This window comes from Hemiscyllium ocellatum, chromosome 24 (genome assembly GCF_020745735.1).
Source record: "Hemiscyllium ocellatum isolate sHemOce1 chromosome 24, sHemOce1.pat.X.cur, whole genome shotgun sequence".
NCBI classification, from domain to species: domain Eukaryota; kingdom Metazoa; phylum Chordata; class Chondrichthyes; order Orectolobiformes; family Hemiscylliidae; genus Hemiscyllium; species Hemiscyllium ocellatum.
This window is the reverse complement of record NC_083424.1, coordinates 10,393,856-10,412,659: the sequence shown is the minus strand read 5'-3', so window position 1 is coordinate 10,412,659 and position 18,804 is coordinate 10,393,856. Positions and strand designations below refer to the sequence as shown.

Sequence of the window (18,804 nt, the reverse complement as noted above, 5' to 3'; positions counted from 1 at the left end):
TCTCTAGAAATGAACTTGTGCTTATAGTGCACCAGAAGGTTATAGGTTTGAGTGCTACCACTGAACTAATGACAGTGAATCCAAACTTCCTGGTAAACTGAGTACCTTCAGTTGGTGCAAGGAATTTCAGATGTGTATATATCCTGTTGCTGTTGTAAAGTCACCTGGTTAAATTCTGCTAAATTGATTGAGACTACCTGAAGGCAGAAGTCCTGCTTTTGGATCAGTTATGAAGTTCATAATGTTCTGAGGTTGTCGTTTGGAAGATGATTTGGATCACCCAGAAAAAAATGTAATTTTTAATTCAAGAAACAATTAAACAACACATTATCATACAGCTATATGCTGTTACTTGCACACTAATCAGCATTCAGTTGCTGGAAGCTGGACCACTTACATATTTGTAGACATACTCAAGGCTCTGGTTTCTTGGGTTAGAGAGCAAAGTAAAGCTGACACATAATTTGGGTTTTATTAAGTTCAAAGTTTCATCTTCCTCATTAGCCACCCCTCATACCAGGAAGAGCACAACAGGACAGAAGACAGATGGTGAACTGCCCAAAAATCAGCTCCTTATACTTGCAGTGGCGAGGGTCCTGAGTCTGAGTTCTCTGAGCTGCTGACTGAGTGAGTCCAAGCCCTTGGGTTGGTATCAAGCTCCCCCTTGGTTTACAGTGCAGGCACCCCCAAAACAAAGACTGTCCTTTTGTTGTGACTGAGGACTGTGACTAGCTTCTTGGTTTTGTGTCTACTGACTGTGAGCCTGGTATTTCTAGCTGAGTCACAAAGCACAAAGAGCTAAGACAATGCAAGGCTGCGAGCAGCAAGCATCCAGGTAGAGACAAAATGAATGAGGACCAAGTGAACAGCCCAGAGATGGAGCCTACTGAAAGCATACTTAGAGGCTTAGACATGTTAGATGTCAATGCCTGTGGACATGGGGCTAGTATCCATGGATAAATTGGAGCCTAGCACTCAACATGGATTTCCACTGAAGCAAGTGGAGACATGAACTCAACAAGAATCCACTCTGACCTCCTCACGTGAAGGATTTTTGGCATCTAGTTTGCTTACAGCAGATGATAAGGTAGGAAACCGCATATTAATGAGGTGAGATATGCCATTCATTAGGGTCATTATCAACAATCACTCTTAATAGGCAACTTGCTGTTACCGAGTAAGAATCTTGCCTCAACTACCAGGACCTATTCAAAAGAAGCAGGAAGTTGTTCTGATACAGAGAGAGGCCTTACTAGACTTTTCATGTGATTCTGCCACACTTCTCACCACAGCCCTCATCATTCAGGCCCCTATATGATTCCAGGAGAAAGTGAGGTCTGCAGATGCTAGAGATCAGAGCTGAAAATGTGTTGCTGGAAAAGTGCAGCAGGTCAGGCAGCATCCAAGGAGCAGGAGATTCGATGTTTCGGGCATAAGCCCTTCTTCAGGAAGAAGGGCTTATGCCCGAAACATCGAATCTCCTGTTCCTTGGATGCTGCCTGACCTGCTGCGCTTTTCCAGCAACACATTTTCAGCCCTATATGATTCCAACCTTGATGTGCAGCAAATGTAACCAAGACAAGTAAATTAACACAGGTTAGTAATGAATAAAGCCAGTACTATATTACACGGTAATAATACAAAACTCTGGTGATTCAGTAACTGGGCTAATAATCTAGAGGCTCAGGCTAATGCTCTGGGGACAACTTTGAAATTTAAATTCAGTTAAAAGTTCTGAAATTGAAAACTAGCCTCTAGCTTATCTAGTAAAAAATGAGGTCTGCAGATGCTGGAGATCACAGCTGCAAATGTGTTGCTGGTCAAAGCACAGCAGGTTAGGCAGCATCTCAGGAATAGAGAATTCGACGTTTCGAGCATAAGCCCTTCATCAGGAATAAGAGAGAGAGAGCCAGGCTCTCTGCCTTTATTCCTGATGAGATAAGCTAGAGGAGGGTGGGGGTGGGGAGAAAGCAGCATGGAGTACAATAGTTGAGTGGGGGAGGTGATAGGTCAGGGGGGAGGGTGGAGTGGATAGATGGAAAAGAAGATAGGCAGGTAGGACAAGTCATGGGGACAGTGCTGAGCTGGAAGTTTGGAACTAGGGTGAGGTGGAGGAAGGGAAGACCTGGATCACTCCATTGAATTTCTTTATACTCAGAAATAAAATTCGGATAAATACTTCAACCAATGTCTTATCCATACCTAAGGGTTTAGCCTGAAGTGTACAGATAATCCAATAGAGTAATGGAAATGAAAATGTAAATCATGAAACTATTTAATGAATAAACGGGGGAGAATTTTCTTTACATCTTTCTGAGTAGGTAAATTGAGATGAGTTAATTGGCTTTGTCATCTGGTTGCCTAGTGATCAGAATTTGACTGTTTTAGGTTTAGGAATGGGGAGCTAATTAGATACAATTTTGTTTGAAGTGGATTTGGTCAGCGATTAAATAACATTGCAATCTCAGGATTATCAACCTTTACTTGAGTGTAAATCCTAGAAGAGGTCAAGAGTGGTGAAGGGCCTTTGAACTTCAACACTTAGCTTTGTCAATAATGAATATGAATTTGAAGCTTTAACTGCACAAAATCAGAGAAAAATAGCCTTGTTGATCATGTGTTTTGAAATAAAATTTGACTTAATGAAAAAATACAACTGCTTCAGTGCAAACAAGTTTATGCATCTAGTTTCTTTAGTTATTTAACAGAATAACATTCAAGATCAAAAAGCAATTACATTTTTAAAAAGTAAAGACAAATTAAACAGCTGCTTTGAGAACCAATGCAAGGAGAGTAAACCTCCCTGATTTAGGTATTGCTGTCCAGGTATTGTAACTAATCTGACCTGGAGGGAATTGGTAGGAGTGACCAATACTTAGTCATCAATGAAACAATCTTTTATTCACAGTAAGCAGACCCTTTGTTGTGGTGAACATTTGTTTTGCAGTATTCCAGAAGATCTGGATTCAAGACCCATCTGCCCAGATGCGTATCATAACATGTCTACACAGATTGTTTAAAATAATTACCATCCATTGTACTATATGATACCAGCACCACGCTAAATGAGATAGATTCAGAACATAAGTAGCAGTTCAAAACTGGAGATCCATAATGTACTGTGGGCCACCAACAGCAGAATATATTCAACCATAATCTATAGTCTGACATGGCCCTCACTCAACCATTACAAAGTCTGGTTAAGAGAAGGCCAGGAATGCATGCCAGGAGTGGGAGAAACAATAAGCAAACCTAGAATAGAGCAGCCAACCAGATGAGGCTTCAACACAAGATTACATGCATGCTAGCCAGCAGAAGCAGTATGCTATAGATGGAGCTAAGCAATCTACAAGCAGCAGACTAGATGAGATCGCGCTCCTCAGTCATTACTGATAGCAGACAATGAAGCAAGTAATGGAAATGGGGCAGGGGAGGTTCATGAAAATCCCCACCCTGGTGGAGCCCAGCTAACGAGTGCATCAGACAGTGTCAACTGGATAGTCCATTTCAACCTCTATCATCTTCAGTCAATGCAATTCATTCTGCATGATGTCAGGGAATGGTTGAAGGCATTGGATACAAGGCTATAGACCATTACAACATTGAAATAAAGTACACACCCTACCAATTATGAAACTAATTCAATGTTGAGGTGAGTCTATTTCTAAAATTGAAATGATAGTAAAAATGCATATGACTTCTGAAGTTCGCGACAGAGAATATTTCTCATTAAGTTCTTTTCTTCATTGAAGATCTCTGAAGGTGGCAGTGCAGATAGATAAGGTCGGGAAAAAACAGGCCTGTGACATGCTTGCTTCCATTGGAAGGGGCATTGAGTACAAGGGTAAGAAAGTTATGCTGCAGCTTTATAGAACTTTAGTTAGGCTAAACTTGGAATATTGCTTACAGTTCTGGTCACCATGTGACCAGGAGGTTGTAGATGCATTGGGGAGGGTTCGAAAAAGCTTTACCAGGATGTTGTCTGGTATGGGGGATTTTAGCGATGTGGAAAGGTTGGATAGACTGGGTTTGTTTTCACTAGAATGCAGGAGATTGAGGGGTGATCCAAAGAAGTTTTTATAGGATTGTGAATGGCACGGATAGAATGTAAAGTATGAGACTTTTTTCCCAGGGTGGACGGGTCGTTTATTAGAGGACACTGGTTCAAGGTGGAAGTTTAAATGAGATGTGAGAGGCAAGTTGTTCACACAAAGGATGGTGAGTGTCTGGAATATGTTGTAAGAGGAGGTGGTAGAAGCAGACACAATTGCAACATTCAAGAAACATGTGGATGAATACATGAATAGAAAGGGAATAGAGGGATATGGATCCTGTAAGTGAAGGCAGTTTTAGTATGGAAGGGAAAAATGTGTCGGCAAAGGCTTGGAGGGCCGAAGGGCCTATTCCTGTGCTATATTGTCTTTCCTGATGAAGGGCTTATGCCCAAAACATTGATTCTCCTGCTCCTCGGATGTTGCCTGACCTGCTGTGCTTTTCCAGTGCCACACTCTTGACTCTGTATTGTTCTTTGTTCTTTTATTTGTTATAGTGAATATCTTAAAACATAAAACCTTGACCTACCATTCTTTCGGTTGCTTATTTTTTTCAGAGTTATCAGTTTCAATGAGGTGCTTTAATTTGGTGTCAAATTGCAGACACAACTTTTTTTTAAAAAAGCACTTGCAATACCTGATTTAAATATAGTTGACAAAACGTTTAAGGATCAGCTTTTGCCATTGTACAAGTGTTCTTTCACTGAATAATGTCAGGGCCCCATGCAATTGATTGGTCTGAATGCCACCTCTTTTATATGTGTTGGAATCCTTTGCCTGTCAGAGGAAGTGGGATATTCTGGGCATGTGTAAAGACCTTTTATGAATGGTACAGTAGATGAGCATTTTTGTACACTATAAAGCAGCTTAACTGTGATGCTTTTATTTGTAACCTTGACTGTCACTTCACATGGCAGGCATTAACCTGTGGCTATAGAACAGTTTGAGTTAATGATGATTGGAGCAGGTGCTAAGGTTTTTTTTTGTTGGTGTCTCTTCACTGCTGTTCCCCAGTGGTTCTTATTAGAACAATTCATCAGTTATCAACATCTCACCTGTATTTCTGAAAGATGGCAAAATAAATTGGAAGTGGAAAAATATATAAAAAGACTCGAATTGTGGTAGTGTGACCTTTTAACTTATTGACAAGGAAAGTCAGGAGTATGATGTCTGTCAATGTGCTCAATTTGCCAGGTTACAGCAACTGTGAATGTCAATGTGTATATGATTTAAAGTTAAATAGCTGCTGTCACGATTTAGTGAATTTTGGGTTGAAATCTCGTTTGAAAAGCACAGGCCTTCTTATACTATCAAATTAATTTAATTGTTTTTTTTAAAAAAGAAGACAGTTAAATTAAATAGCATGAATAAAAACAAATTGGTATTGTAAACTGATGGAAGTGGTCATGCGTTTGGAAGATGCTGTTGGAGGAGCCAATGTGAATTTCTGCACTGCATCTTGTGGCTGGTCCCTGCTACTGAATGTGGTGGGAGTGAAGGTTTGAGAATTCGGTTCCAGTCAAGCAGGCTACTTTGTTCTGGATGGTGTCAAGTGGCTTGATTGTTGTTGGAGCTGCATTCATCTGAGCAAGTGGGGAGTATACTATCATACCCCTGACTTGTGCCTTGTAGATGGTGGACAGGCTATGGGAAGTTAGGAGGTGAGTTACTCGCTGCAGCCACTGACCTGTTCTTGTAGCCACTGTCTTGATGTGGCTAGTCCAGTTGAGTTTCTGATCAATTGTGACCCCCAGGTATTTATAGTCGGGGATTCAATGATAGAAATAAAATTGAATGTCAATAGGCGGTTGTTAGATTCATCTCTAATAACAGACATCATTGTCTGACATTTGTGTGGACTGAATGTTACATGCCACTTTTCAGACCGAGCCTGGATATTGTCCAGGCTCTGCCATGTTTTTGGATGTATGCTTAAGTATCTGAGAAGTAATGAATGGTGCTGAATATTGAGCAATCATTGATGAACATCCCCACTTCTAATCATCTGATGGGTGGAAGGTCATTGACTAAGCAGCTGAAGATGGTTGGGTCTAGATCGCTACCCTGAGGAACTCCTCCAGAAATGTCCCAGAGGTGAGATGATTCACCTTCAACAACCAGAACCATGTTCCTATATGCCAGGTATGACTAATCCACGGAGAGTTCTCCCCCAATTCCCATTGACTTCAGTTTTGCTTCAGTTCCTTGATGTCATACTGTTTTATCAATGATTACTTTCAAACATGGGTAGGAGGAATTAAGAGTAATGGACCTTTGGTGTATGGTTTAAGAACATTATGTAATAGAGGAATGTAGTGATTAAGTCATAATTTCACTGGACTGGTCATCCAGAGACCTGGGCTGATAAAGGTTCTGGGGAAAAAGGTTCAACTCCCACAACAACAGCTAGTGGAATTTAAATTCAACTAATAAACTCGGAATTGTAAAGCTAGTGTCAGTAATGATTAGGTTAGATTCCCTACAGTCTGGAAACAGGCCCTTCAGCCCAGCAAGTCCACATCGACCCTCCGAACGGCAACCCCCCCAAACCCACTCCCCCACACTTACCCCTGACTAATGCACCTAACACTACAGGCAATTTAGCATGGCCAATTCACCTGGCCTGCACATCTTTGAACTGCGGGAGGAAACCGGAGCACCCAGAGGAAACCCATGCAGACACAGGGAGAATGTGCAAACTCCACACAGTTGCCCGAGGCAGGAATTGAATGCAGGTCCCTGGTGCTGTGAGGCAGCAGTGCTAACCACTGAGCCACTGTGCCACCCAATGATGATTGTGAAACTAATATTGTCATAAAAACCCAATTCTGAACGTTGCAGTTAGCCTTCTTAGTTTTTGACATTTCTTGCTAAACTATATATTAATTTAAACACTCTGATGATGAGTCATCTAGATTTGAAACATAGGCTTGCTCTCTCCCCATGGACGTTGCCTGACCTGCTGTAATTTCTAGCATTTTCTGTCTTCAGTACAGATTCCAGCATCTGCAGTAATTTGCTCCTGCCTTATCATTGCTCTTCTTCACAGAGAGAGTGAGTTAGTTGCCTAACCCTTCAATTGTGTATTCCTAGCTCCTTCACTCCTTCTTTCTGCCTGCCCAAAGCAGCTTCTTGAGAGGCATGCTTTGTGTGTATTTCCCTGTTTGAGTTAATTCTCTCCACGATTCACAATTGCAGGATATGTTTTCCCTTGTACAAAGTTTAAAAATCACACAACACCAAGTTATAGTCCAACAGGTTTAATTGGAAGCACACTAAGCTTTCGGAGTGACGCTCCTTCATCAGGTGATAGTGGAGGGCTCAATCGTAACACAGAATTTATAGCAAAAATTTATAGTGTGATGTAACTGAAATTATACATTGAAAAATTCAATGTATAATTTCAATTACACTGTAAATCTTTACAATAAATTCTGTTAGGATTGAGCTCTCCACTATCACCTGATGAAGGAGCGTTGCTCCGAAAGCTTAGTGTGCTTCCAATTAAACCTGTTGGACTATAACCTGGTGTTGTGTGATTTTTAACTTTGTACACCCCAGTCCAACACCGGCATCTCCAAACCATTTTCCCTTGTAAACATTGTGAAGTGTGAATGAGGGCCTTCGTATGGTTCTTTGGTAGGGTGCTGCTGGCTGGGTTCATTGCCTTTCATTAAAATGCTAATTCAGCTTAGCTGTCTGTTGCTGAATTCACATCAAAACTTGACCACTAAAGGTCAGGAGATGCTCATGGCCATTTGGAGTCCGTGTAGGTTGCTTTTTAAACACCATTCCAGTCCATGGGAGTCCCAGGTACTGTCATTTCTGCTGTAATGCAGTAGTTCTGTTCTTGTGAGATCCCATGTTAGAAGAAAATGGCATAACAGCAGCACCATTTAAACTAACAGGGCCAGAATCGTGTTATAACCAATGCACGAAAAGGTCACACTGTAGAAACAGTGTCCCCAATTCATCAATTGCGTTATAGCGAATTTGCATTAACGAAATGCATGCTTTAACAGAATGACCTGTATTAAATCAAGCTGTGGAATTCAAACTCCGTAGTCCTCACTTTTGCATGATTATTGCTGATAATCAATTAACATATTCCTCCCAATAAATATGAACAAGAGGTAGAGGACAAAGTAGTTACTTGGTCTTTGTTTACATTTTCCAATATTCACAATTCATGTGGTTTTATTCACTGTATTGGAGGGATTTGGATATTGACTCTTGTTTGTTGAGGTATGAGGAGGGTGTCTATAAGTGTGGTATGAGATGGCTTATTTCTCCAATTGGCTCCGGAAATCAAATTAAAATTGGTTAACCAAAATAAACCTGTATTTTAAATCTCACTTCATAACTATTCGATACCTCAAATGCTTTACAGCCAATTGTGTACTTTTGAAATATACAACATTCACATTTTTTCACATCAGAATTTCTGCTGTGGATGTCTTGTGACTGAACAGGCCCATTCTTGACCTGCAGATCTTTTTGGCCCTTGGGGAAGGGCATCCCATCAGGTTGTGGGATCCAGAGTGCAGGACTGTTCCTTTTAATTTCATCCTTTGCTGCTGTTCCTCATCATCAAGATATTTAGACTCAACATGATGAAGCTTGATAGACAAGTTCACAGAATCACAGAAGTGTTATGGTGGAGAGGAGATCATTTGGCTTATCATGTCAGCACCAGTTCGCCACATAAGCATCGCTCTCCTGCCTTTTTATATACCTTTTGTGGATTTTTCATTAAAATATTCATCCATTGCTCTTTTGAATACCTCAGTTGAACCTGACTTCATCACACTTCCATAACAGAACCACTCATTGTGTGAACATGTTTCTTCTTGCATCAAAGAAGCAAATGTGATTTCAAATCGGTGCCCTCCTGTTTTTAATCCCTTTATTAGTGAGAACAGTTTCTCTCAGCTATTCCATCCATTCCTCTCATGATTTTGAAAGTCCTGTCACATCTCCTCTTACTTCTAACTTTTTATTTCTTTATTTTTCTACTTAAAACTAAGAAGGATTATAATATTTAATATTTAACTTTGTTCTTTATTTTTCTACTTTGTACCTATGATTTTGTACCTAGGTACCATTATATCTAAGGTGATAAAACATAGAACATTACAGTACAGGTCCTTCGCCTCTCGATGTTGCACCGACCTGTAAAAGCCCATCTAACCTACACTGTTTCATTATCATCCATATGATTATCCAATGACCATTTAAATGCTATTTAAGTTGGCGAGTCTTCTACTGTTGTAGGCAGGGCATTCCATGCCCTTACTACTCTGAGTAAAGAACCTACCTCTGACATCTGTTCTACTTATGTCACCCTTCATTTTAAAGCTATGTCCCCTTGTGCTAGCCATCACCATCCAAGGATAAAGGCTCTCACAGATGGTAGTAATCATGGCATTGGAAAGTGCTGTCTAAAGAGCTTGTGTGAATTTCTGCAGTACATTTTGTTGATTGTGTACACTGCTGCTGCTGTGCATCAGTGGTGGACAGGGTTAATGTGTATGTGGTGCTCATGGCATATATTCAGAACGTCATCAGCAGGCTGCTTTGTCCTGGTTCCATCAGGCTTCAACTGTTGTTGGGGCTGCACATGTCCTGGCAAGTTTGGAATATTACATCACACTTCTGACTTGTGCCTTGAAGATGGTGGACAGGCTTTGGGGAGTCAGGAAGTTACTTCCTGGTACTCCCTACTGTTTTGTACTAGCTAAACCCTTTATCCATTCTAATATGTTAACTTCTACATTGTCTTGTGATATCTTGTCAAATGACTTTGGAAGCACCACTTCTATGGGATTCACTCGATCCAATGTTAATATTAGTTTATCCAAAACTCATCTCTAATAAATCAGATAAACACAATTTTCCTTTCAAAATGCCTTGTTGGCTCTGCCTGATCAAATCATTAATTTCCAAGTAACACACTATCTGTTCCTTAGTAATGAATTCTGTAACATTCCTTATGAAAAAGTTATGGCTAACTGGCCTACAAATTTCTGCTTTCTGACTACCGAGTAAATTCTTGAGCATTTGCTTATATCCAATCTGCCAGGAACCTTCCAGAGTCAAAAGAAATTTAGAACACTACAACCATTATATGTACGATTGTACCAGTGCTAACTTTGCCAGCTAGAAGGATAAGCAGCAAACACAAGTGAACAGTGTCTTCACATTCCCCTACAGGCCACACATCATCCTCACTTGGAACTAGAAGACTTTTCATTCATGTTCATTGGTAAAAATTCAGAAATTCCTTCTGTACACCACTATAGGTGCAGCATCAACAAATGGGGCTACAGCAGTTTGAGAATGTGGCTCACCTCCACTATCAGAAGGGAATTAGGATGGACAAGTAGTATTGGTCTAACCAACGTCTCATCCAAGAAATTAAAAAATGTTTCCAATAAATTATTAATCATCCAACTTCCCCTCCGGCTCCCACATTTGATCATGTTGATGTTAGTTCCATCGCCATTAATGGTGACAGTGTACACTTTTCACTGTACTCATGCTTCTATGTTTGAGTACACATGACAAAAAAATATAATTCTAATTCTAATACAAAAAGTGCAATTCTAGGAATTGGCAGACTGACCTCGAAAGTTTACAGTCATTTACAGAAGTAATTATGTGAATAGCATCACAATATAATGTCTGAAATTAGAATAAAATGACTCTCATCGATAAATACAATAGGTTAAAATTAACTTGAATGAATTTTTAAGTGTGAGACATCTTTACTACTAGTAGAGAATGGCTGGTGTTGTACACCTTCCTGAGACTGTGCTGGTAGGTGGAGACTGCAGGCTAATGGTAGTGAAATTGGCTAGTGTGGTAGGCCATACTTGTTACCTTTCATCTAAGACCATAAGGCATGGAAACAGAAGTAGGCCATTCAGCCCATTGAGTCTGCTCCATCATTGAGGTCATGGCTGATCTCATAATCCTCAACTCCACTTTCCTGTCTTATCCCATGACCCTTGATCCCTTACTGATTCATGGCTGAGATCGACAGCATGTTAATGAACTTAAAACTCCAGCATCTGCAGCCCTTTGTGGTAAACTACTGTCTGAAAGAAAAAAATCTTCATTTGATTTTGCTAGAATTTTGCCAATGGTGGTGTGGGTCTCAAACCATCCATCTGCCATGAGTCAGTTGAGGCCCTCATTTAAGTGGTAAAAACAATGACTGCAGATGCTGGAAACCAGATTCTGGATCAGTGGTGCTGGAAGAGCACAGCAGTTCAGGCAGCATTCAAAGTGCAGCAAAATCAACGTTTCGGGCAAAAGCCCTTCATAAGGAATAAAGGCAGTGAGCCTGAAGCGTGGAGAGATCAGCTAGAGGAGGGTGGAGGTGGGGAGATAGTAGCATAGAGTACAATGGGTGAGTGGGGGATGGGATGCAGGTGATAGGTCAGGGAGGAGAGGGTGGAGTGGATAGGTGGAAAAGGAGATAGGCAGGTAGGACAAGTCCAGACATGTCATGAGGACAGTGCTGAGCTGGAAGTTTGGAACTAGGGTGAGGTGGGGGAAGGGGAAATGAGGAAACTGTTGAAGTCCACATTGATGCCCTGGGGTTGAAGTGTTCCGGGGCGGAAGATGAGGCGTTCTTCCTCCATGTGTCTGATGGTGAGGGAGCAGCGGTGAAGGAGGCCCAAGACCTCCATGTCCTCAGCAGATGGGAGGTGGAGTTGAAATGTTGGGCCACGGGGCGGTGTGGTTGATTTGGCCGTCATTTGGCCAATTAATGGCAATTGATCTAATAAATTGTGTGAGTCATTTTTAATCTTTAAATATTTCTCTCTGCCAAACAGAAACAAGGTTCCACTTGGTCTTCATGCAAACCTTTCTGAGGGGCTACCTGTCTGTGATCAACTCCGAATGGGTTCTTCCCTTGTCAACAAGGATGGCTTTTTCCATGGGAAGATGGGAATTAGGGAAGTGCTGAAGAGTGGCCATATCAACCTGTCTGAGGTATACTGAACCAAGTCCAGAATTCCACCATAATTAAACTTGTAATCATTTCACTACACCTTTAGAAGTAATATCATGGCAACGAATGACATAAGGATAAGGATTGCTCATAAAAGGCATTCCCATTGTAAAAATGCAAATAAGGAGAGATTATTGGGTTTTAAAGTTTCTGTAACCTAATCCAGGTTTACACATACATGTACTTAAAGCATGCAGTTCTTGATTTTTCTGGTTTGATTTTAATCCTTAGATTTGTGATGTTTCCAGCAGATATTTTCTGTCGCCAGATAAAATTATGTTTTAATTCTCCCACTTGGCTGAATCTTGTGGATTTGGCAGGTGGCTTGTGTTCTGTCTGAGAAAGCCCCGAGGCTGCTGTGCTGACTGTTGCCTGCTGGATATTCTGCCCAATTTTCTGCTGGGCGGTCAGAGGCCATCAGCTCTAGTTGTTTGCAGTGCCACGGAAGAGACCATGGCTTCTGATGGTACAACATGCCCTGGATTCCTTGGCTGTTGGAGTGACCCAGGAGAAAGGTGAATGTTGCTGTGGGAGGGCGGTTTCATTCTCTCAAGCAGTCGTAGGGATTGTGGTCCAAAAGGGTCAGACACAGGGGCAAAGGGATGGTTGGGAGTGGCCAGCCCTCTCCCTACTTCCAACCCCTCGATCATCTGGAAATTATTGCAAATCGAGGATACCAAGACCCTCCCTCAGCTGACAGGCATGCCCACACAGGATTTACCTGTTTTAGGCTGCTAATTATTTGTCTTACCTGGAGCTGAGAAAATGGCAGCTCAGGTGAGAATGGCCTTTATGGGGGGGGTACTCAATTTTTCACTGGAAAAAGGGGCTCATGAGTCTCGGTGCCTGGAACCTACTTGTACGGTCGCACAAAGGTATCATATCTCTGTCCCAGTGACAAGTCATCACATTATCCAGGTTTTCAGCCTCCTCCCTTATTTCCAGGAGGACTGGAAGATTCCAGCCAATGTTTTTTCCCTCTTGCTACACGTGTCTTGTGCTTTGGTGCTCAAGCTCTTAATAATTGTATGTGAAATAACAAAGAAGCAGCCACTGTATTTATTATGAGGAAAGACAACTTTATAAAAAGTCACCATGCATTCTTATTTGACCTTATCCAATAGACTGACTTTCTCTTTGCTGGAAAAGCGCAGCAGGTCAGGCAGCATCCAAAGAGCAGGAGAGAATCGACGTTTTGGGCATGAGCCCTTCTTCAGGAATTACCTGGGGAGTGCAGTGAGAGAGGGACTCACTGACTTTCTCTTTAGTCTAGTTCAAACCAGTTTGTGTGCAACTGAAAGGTTGAGAACATACCTCAAAATTCTCACGTACTCTTTCATTTCAATTCTTATGTTTTTCCCTTTTAAAGCTGGACACGGACAAAGTGAACAAAGTGAGGGCTATACCTATGCCTATTCCATACTTCAGACAAGCCTCCCTTCCCTCATACGATCCATCATTTTAGACTTAGAATCATAAACTCTCTACAGTGTGAAAGCAGGCCACTCCAATACTCCGAAGAGCATCCCAACCAGACCCAACCTCCAACCCTATCCCAGTAACCCTGCATTTTCCATGGCTAATCCACCTAGCCTGCACATCCCTGGACTATGGGAGGAAACCGGAGCACCCAGAGAAAACCCACACAGACAGAAGAAACCATGTAAACTCCACCCAGACAGTTGTCCAAGGGTGAATCGAATCCTGGTGAGGTAGCAGTGCTAACCACTGAAGCCACTGTGCCGCCCTTGGGACGATTCTATTATGGATTGCAATATCTAAACCAACTTCTGTGGCCTAGAGCGCAGCTGCATCATGTGGCTATGTTTGCATTTCCTAATGATATTTCTAAATCATACAAAATTGTTCCCATAACACCAGAGCTTATTTTTCCCCAAAACACCACCTGTGTTTGCTGCTGATCTACAAAAACTCTGTCCTTGGCCTATTTTCTTTTTAAATGTAATAGCTTATTTTTGTGTCCGTACTGAAATCTTCAATAAATCTACTTGAAATCTCACTGTGCATTGGTCCAAGCTGATGTTTTCCTGGTGAAATGCACTTGGTTTACATTGTATACCTTGTAAGTATCTGAGACCTCAGTGCGAAAAGCATTAATCTTTCCATTTACTTCATCCACCATTAAGTAAATGCTGTGAATGATATAATTACAGAGTCATAGAGATGTAAAGCATGAAAACAGACCCTTTGGTCCAGCCTGTCCATGCTGACGAGATATCCCAACCCAATCTAGTCCCATCTGCCAGCACCCGGCTCATATCCCTCCAAACCCTTCCTATTCATATACCCATCCAAATGCCTCTTAAATGCTGCAATTGTACCAGCCTCCACCACATCCTCTGGCAGCTCATTCCATACACGTACCACCCTCTGTGTGAAAAAGTTGCCCCGTAGGTTTCTTTTATATCTTTCCCCTCTCTACAAATTATAAACGTCTCTCTACTTGTTTGTAGAAGCTGACGAATTTGACTATCCCTGTTATAATCTTACATCTGCAGTACAATAGTTGCTCGAACCACATTCTTACTCTCCATATTGGTTTTCCAATGGCCCTCACTTTTAACTGATTTGATTTATTGTCATCATGTGTACCAAAATACAGTAAAAAGCTTTGATTGTATTATTCCTTGTAAACCTTTGTGAAGTACTGTGAAATGTTTTGTTCATTATATGTGCTACACAAATGCTAGAATCCATGAAATACTTAACCACTCCTTACTTGTCTGCACGTTCATTGTTTTGTATAGCTTACAGATCTTTCAGACTTTTAACTGGAATTGGTCAATTTTTAAATTGATGATTTGAATAAGTGTTAGCTAATTTGAATTGGATCTTCTTGAGTCTCAGTGAATGGAAAAATCAACAGTTCAAACAGAGGTGATCCTGACATAATTCTCTATTCAAGGGTTCTTGTGGTGCAGTGATAATGTCCCTACCTCTGAACCATTGGGACTGGATTCAAGTCCTATCTGTTGCAGAAGTGTTTAATAATGTCTCCGAACAGGTTGATTAGAAAATATCTATAATCCTCCATTCACAACATCGGTGAACATTTTGATAACTTTGACATATTGAAATGAGCTACAGTGACATGAAGGGGCAATGCTTTTCCAATCTTCCAATTGTGAACAAACCCGTACATACTCCGAAAGCTACCTTCAGCTTTGGTTATCTTGTTCTTCATGTTTGCATAACAAGAAATTTGCCCAATGGCACAATGGGTAAAAGCAGCCTTCAGCAAAGGCATACCTGTTACAGCTTTGAACACCAAGCTTTGCTCAGCCTATCAGACCTTCCTGTCTCTAAACTCACAGGAAGAACGTGCATTTAGGTAAAGTGCTAGACAATAATCAATGCCAATGCAATCTAGCTTAGGTCCAAGATTTGAATCATATGGATTTGTGCATATTGTCTTGAATGCTGACAATAAATTATAACCATCGCTGTGTATAAGCTATTAATTTTCTGCACTCTCAATGTTCTGATGGGTGATGGAATCTTTCTAGTACATTGGCCAGATTGTCATGCCTCAAATCTAAGCCAAATAATGCGGTAGGCATGTTGTTTACTGTTGGGGCATCATGATGGAATCAGATTCAAAAATAGAATTGTTGGTGAAACTCAGCAGGTCCGGCAGCTCCTTTGGAAAGAAAGCAGAGTTAATGCTCTGAAGAAGAGTCACTGGACTTGAGATGTTAACTCTTCTTTCTTCCTGCGGATGCTGGCAGACCTACTGAGTTTCGCCAATAATTTCTAATTTTGTTTCCGATCTCCAGCAACCACAGTTCATTGTTTTACTTTTGTTTTTGTTCAGTCTCATTCAGGATTCCAATTGGGAGCAGGAACATTGGCTAATGTCTCATTTTCAAGTCCTGTAGCTCTTGCGATCCAATTCTAGTGTCCATTTGCTTCCCTAACTAGACCATCTGGCTCAGAACAGGCTAGGAGTTAAAGCTGACCTATATTCTGTCTTCTTTGTGGCAATTTACCAGCTTAGTCTAAAAGGAAATTCAACATCAATGACCTTCACTGTCTGCATCATCTGCAGGCATTACTGTTCATTCAAGCTTTGAGATAATATTACAGCAAACCTCTTGTTTTCATTTCAACTGCTCAGCCATTTGGTACATACACACTGAATAAACATCAAAGCAAATCTGCAGCAATGTGATGAATGTGCCATTAATAGCTGGAGCATTCAATAGGATGATTAGACAAGGATTTTGGGAATCTAATTATTAAATTCTTCAAATCGCACTGTTCTACAATGATATAATCATGAGATGCTGGTTATTCAGTTGACAGTACATCCAGAATGCATTATGCTCCTGCGGCTAATGGCAGATTGTCGATTACAAGTTAATCCCCAATGCATTTTGTTATCAAGGAGGAAGCACTCATGACTGATCCTTGCAACAGGATTTGGAAAAATGGAATAGATGTAATACTTGAAATGGTGACCAGAGATTTTGAATTCAAATCACACTACATTGGGTCATAAACCTTAATTCATTACAGCTGGTAATTTGTATTCACTACTTGATTAGTGACTTTCTTGACCACTTAATGCAGCAGTCATTTGAACAATAATCGCTATAAATACCCCTCATAAGAAGATCTTCTTGGGGCAACTAGAAAAAGACAATAATTGTGGGTTGCCAAATATTTCACAAGATCTTATTGAAGTCATTTGGGAGAATTGTTTTAACCATTAATGGTGGTATGGTAATATCAGAGCTCCCCATTTACCATTGCTGGTGAACAGTGCTTCAGTTTCTGTTGCAGATGGTCATTGATAATTCTTGAAAGAATCTCAGAGTTTTACAGTGATGTTATATCAATTGCTCCTTGTAGAATTTACAATGTAGGGAACCTTGCTGATTGTACCAAAGGGAAGCATAGCTCCCAGCATAATCCAGTTGGCTCTTTTAAATCAGGTTGAAGGGCTCTTGCCCAAAACGCCGACTCTCCTGCTCCTCGGATGCTGCCTGACCTGCTGTGCTTTTCCAGCGCCACACTCTCAACTCAACATAATATGTGTTAAGCTAGAGGTAGCCATACTGAAGGACTGGGCATGATGTGGTTATTACTGCAGTGTACAGGGACAGTATTTAAAAGGGCAGGTTGGCTCATAGCTTTTGCAAGGAATCATACTACAGTACTGGACGTGTTGGAGTCAGTAAAGCTTCAGGCCTTTGCTGTTACTAGAAATGGATATGTAAGGAAAGAACACCAGCTCGGAGGGAGATTGAGTGATTAAGTAATTCAGTACAGAGCTCTATACAGTCATCTGTCTCTAATGATATTCGAGACTACTGGGACTATGATGGCTTTATTTTTACTTTACTATAGCACTACATATAAAACAAAAATCAATTGCTGGATTATAATTTTATAAAAGTAGTTATATACCCAAAGTGAATTTGCTTCAGTGAGCACCCTGATTTTGGTTTGGTAACTTCAGAAGTCACCATCTTTCTGAAATGCCGGTATCATATCGCAAAAGTACATAAAGAATACAGTCCAAGGGTGAAAGCTCATGTGCTAAATTGCATATTGTATGCAAATGTATGAAGAAAATAAAGTGTTCTCCACTTTACACAAAAAGTAATTAATGACAAGACATTGGGTGCAAGTATTTGATTTCAGGTGAGTCATGCTTTTCAGTTACCCGAGGGAGTTTTGCATGTTCTCCCTTCGCGGCTTTCCGCAGGTGCTCTAGTTTCATCCCACAGTCCAAAGGTGTGAAGATTAGATGGATTGGCTATGCTAAATTGTCCACAGTGTTCAGGGATATGTAGGTTAGGTGTGTTAGGCATGGGAAATGCAGGGTTATAGGAATAGGGTAGGGGCAAGGGTCTGGGTGGGATGCTCTTTGGAGGGATTTTGGCCAAAGGACCTGCTTCCACACTTAGGGATTCTAAATGGCTGATCTGTATTGTAAGGACCCAGGGAGCGCAAACTTGAACGTTTCTGTTATTATTACCGTTTGTTTTGGTTGAAGACATTTTCAATGGGCCACATGGCTACCTTCTGTGCAAAAGTGACAACATGAACACACCATGGACTGTCGATTGTTAATTCTGGGGATCCAACAGTAGGGGAAAAGCAGTGACTCACCCAAAGTTAAATACTCGCACCCAATGTCTTGCCATTAATTACTTTTTTGTGTAAAGTGGAGAACACTGTTTATTTTTCTCATACATTTGCATACAATTTGTGTGATACCATTGATTTAGCACATGAGCTTTCACCCTCAGACTGTATTCTTCATGTACTTTTGCGATATGATACCGGCATTTCAGAATGATGGTGATATCTGAAGTTACCAGACCAAAATCAGGGTGCTCACTGAAGCCAATTCACTTTGGGTATATAACTACTTTTATAATCCTGCAATTGTTTTTTGATTTATATGTGAAAACTACACTACCATCTCTCTCAGCCCCATCACCACTACTTGATAGGCAGATTGTTTATCCAGCATCCAGATTAGCAGAAATTTTATTGATTCCTGATGACCAGCTTTTGCTTGAAACACCGATTCTCCTGTTCCTCGGATGCTGCCTGACCTGCTGTGCTTTTCCAGCAACACACTCTCAACTCTAATCTCCAGCATCCTCAGTACTAACTTTCACCCAGAAATTTCATTTCTTTGTATTTGAGATAGACAGAAACCATTGTCCCTGCCAACCCCTCACCATTGAC

General features: G+C 41.0%; 1 protein-coding gene across 2 annotated transcripts in view; it reads left to right on the top strand.

The window, feature by feature from the left end:
- The window catches only part of ydjc (YdjC chitooligosaccharide deacetylase homolog), a 72,706-nt gene that overhangs the window by 33,605 nt on the left and 20,297 nt on the right, over window positions 1-18,804 (top strand). For both annotated transcript variants that reach the window (XM_060843464.1, XM_060843463.1), the window contains exon 3: window positions 11,897-12,056. In XM_060843464.1, the coding sequence (XP_060699447.1) occupies window positions 11,897-12,056 (160 nt within the window). The remainder of the gene's footprint in view (window positions 1-11,896; window positions 12,057-18,804) is intronic.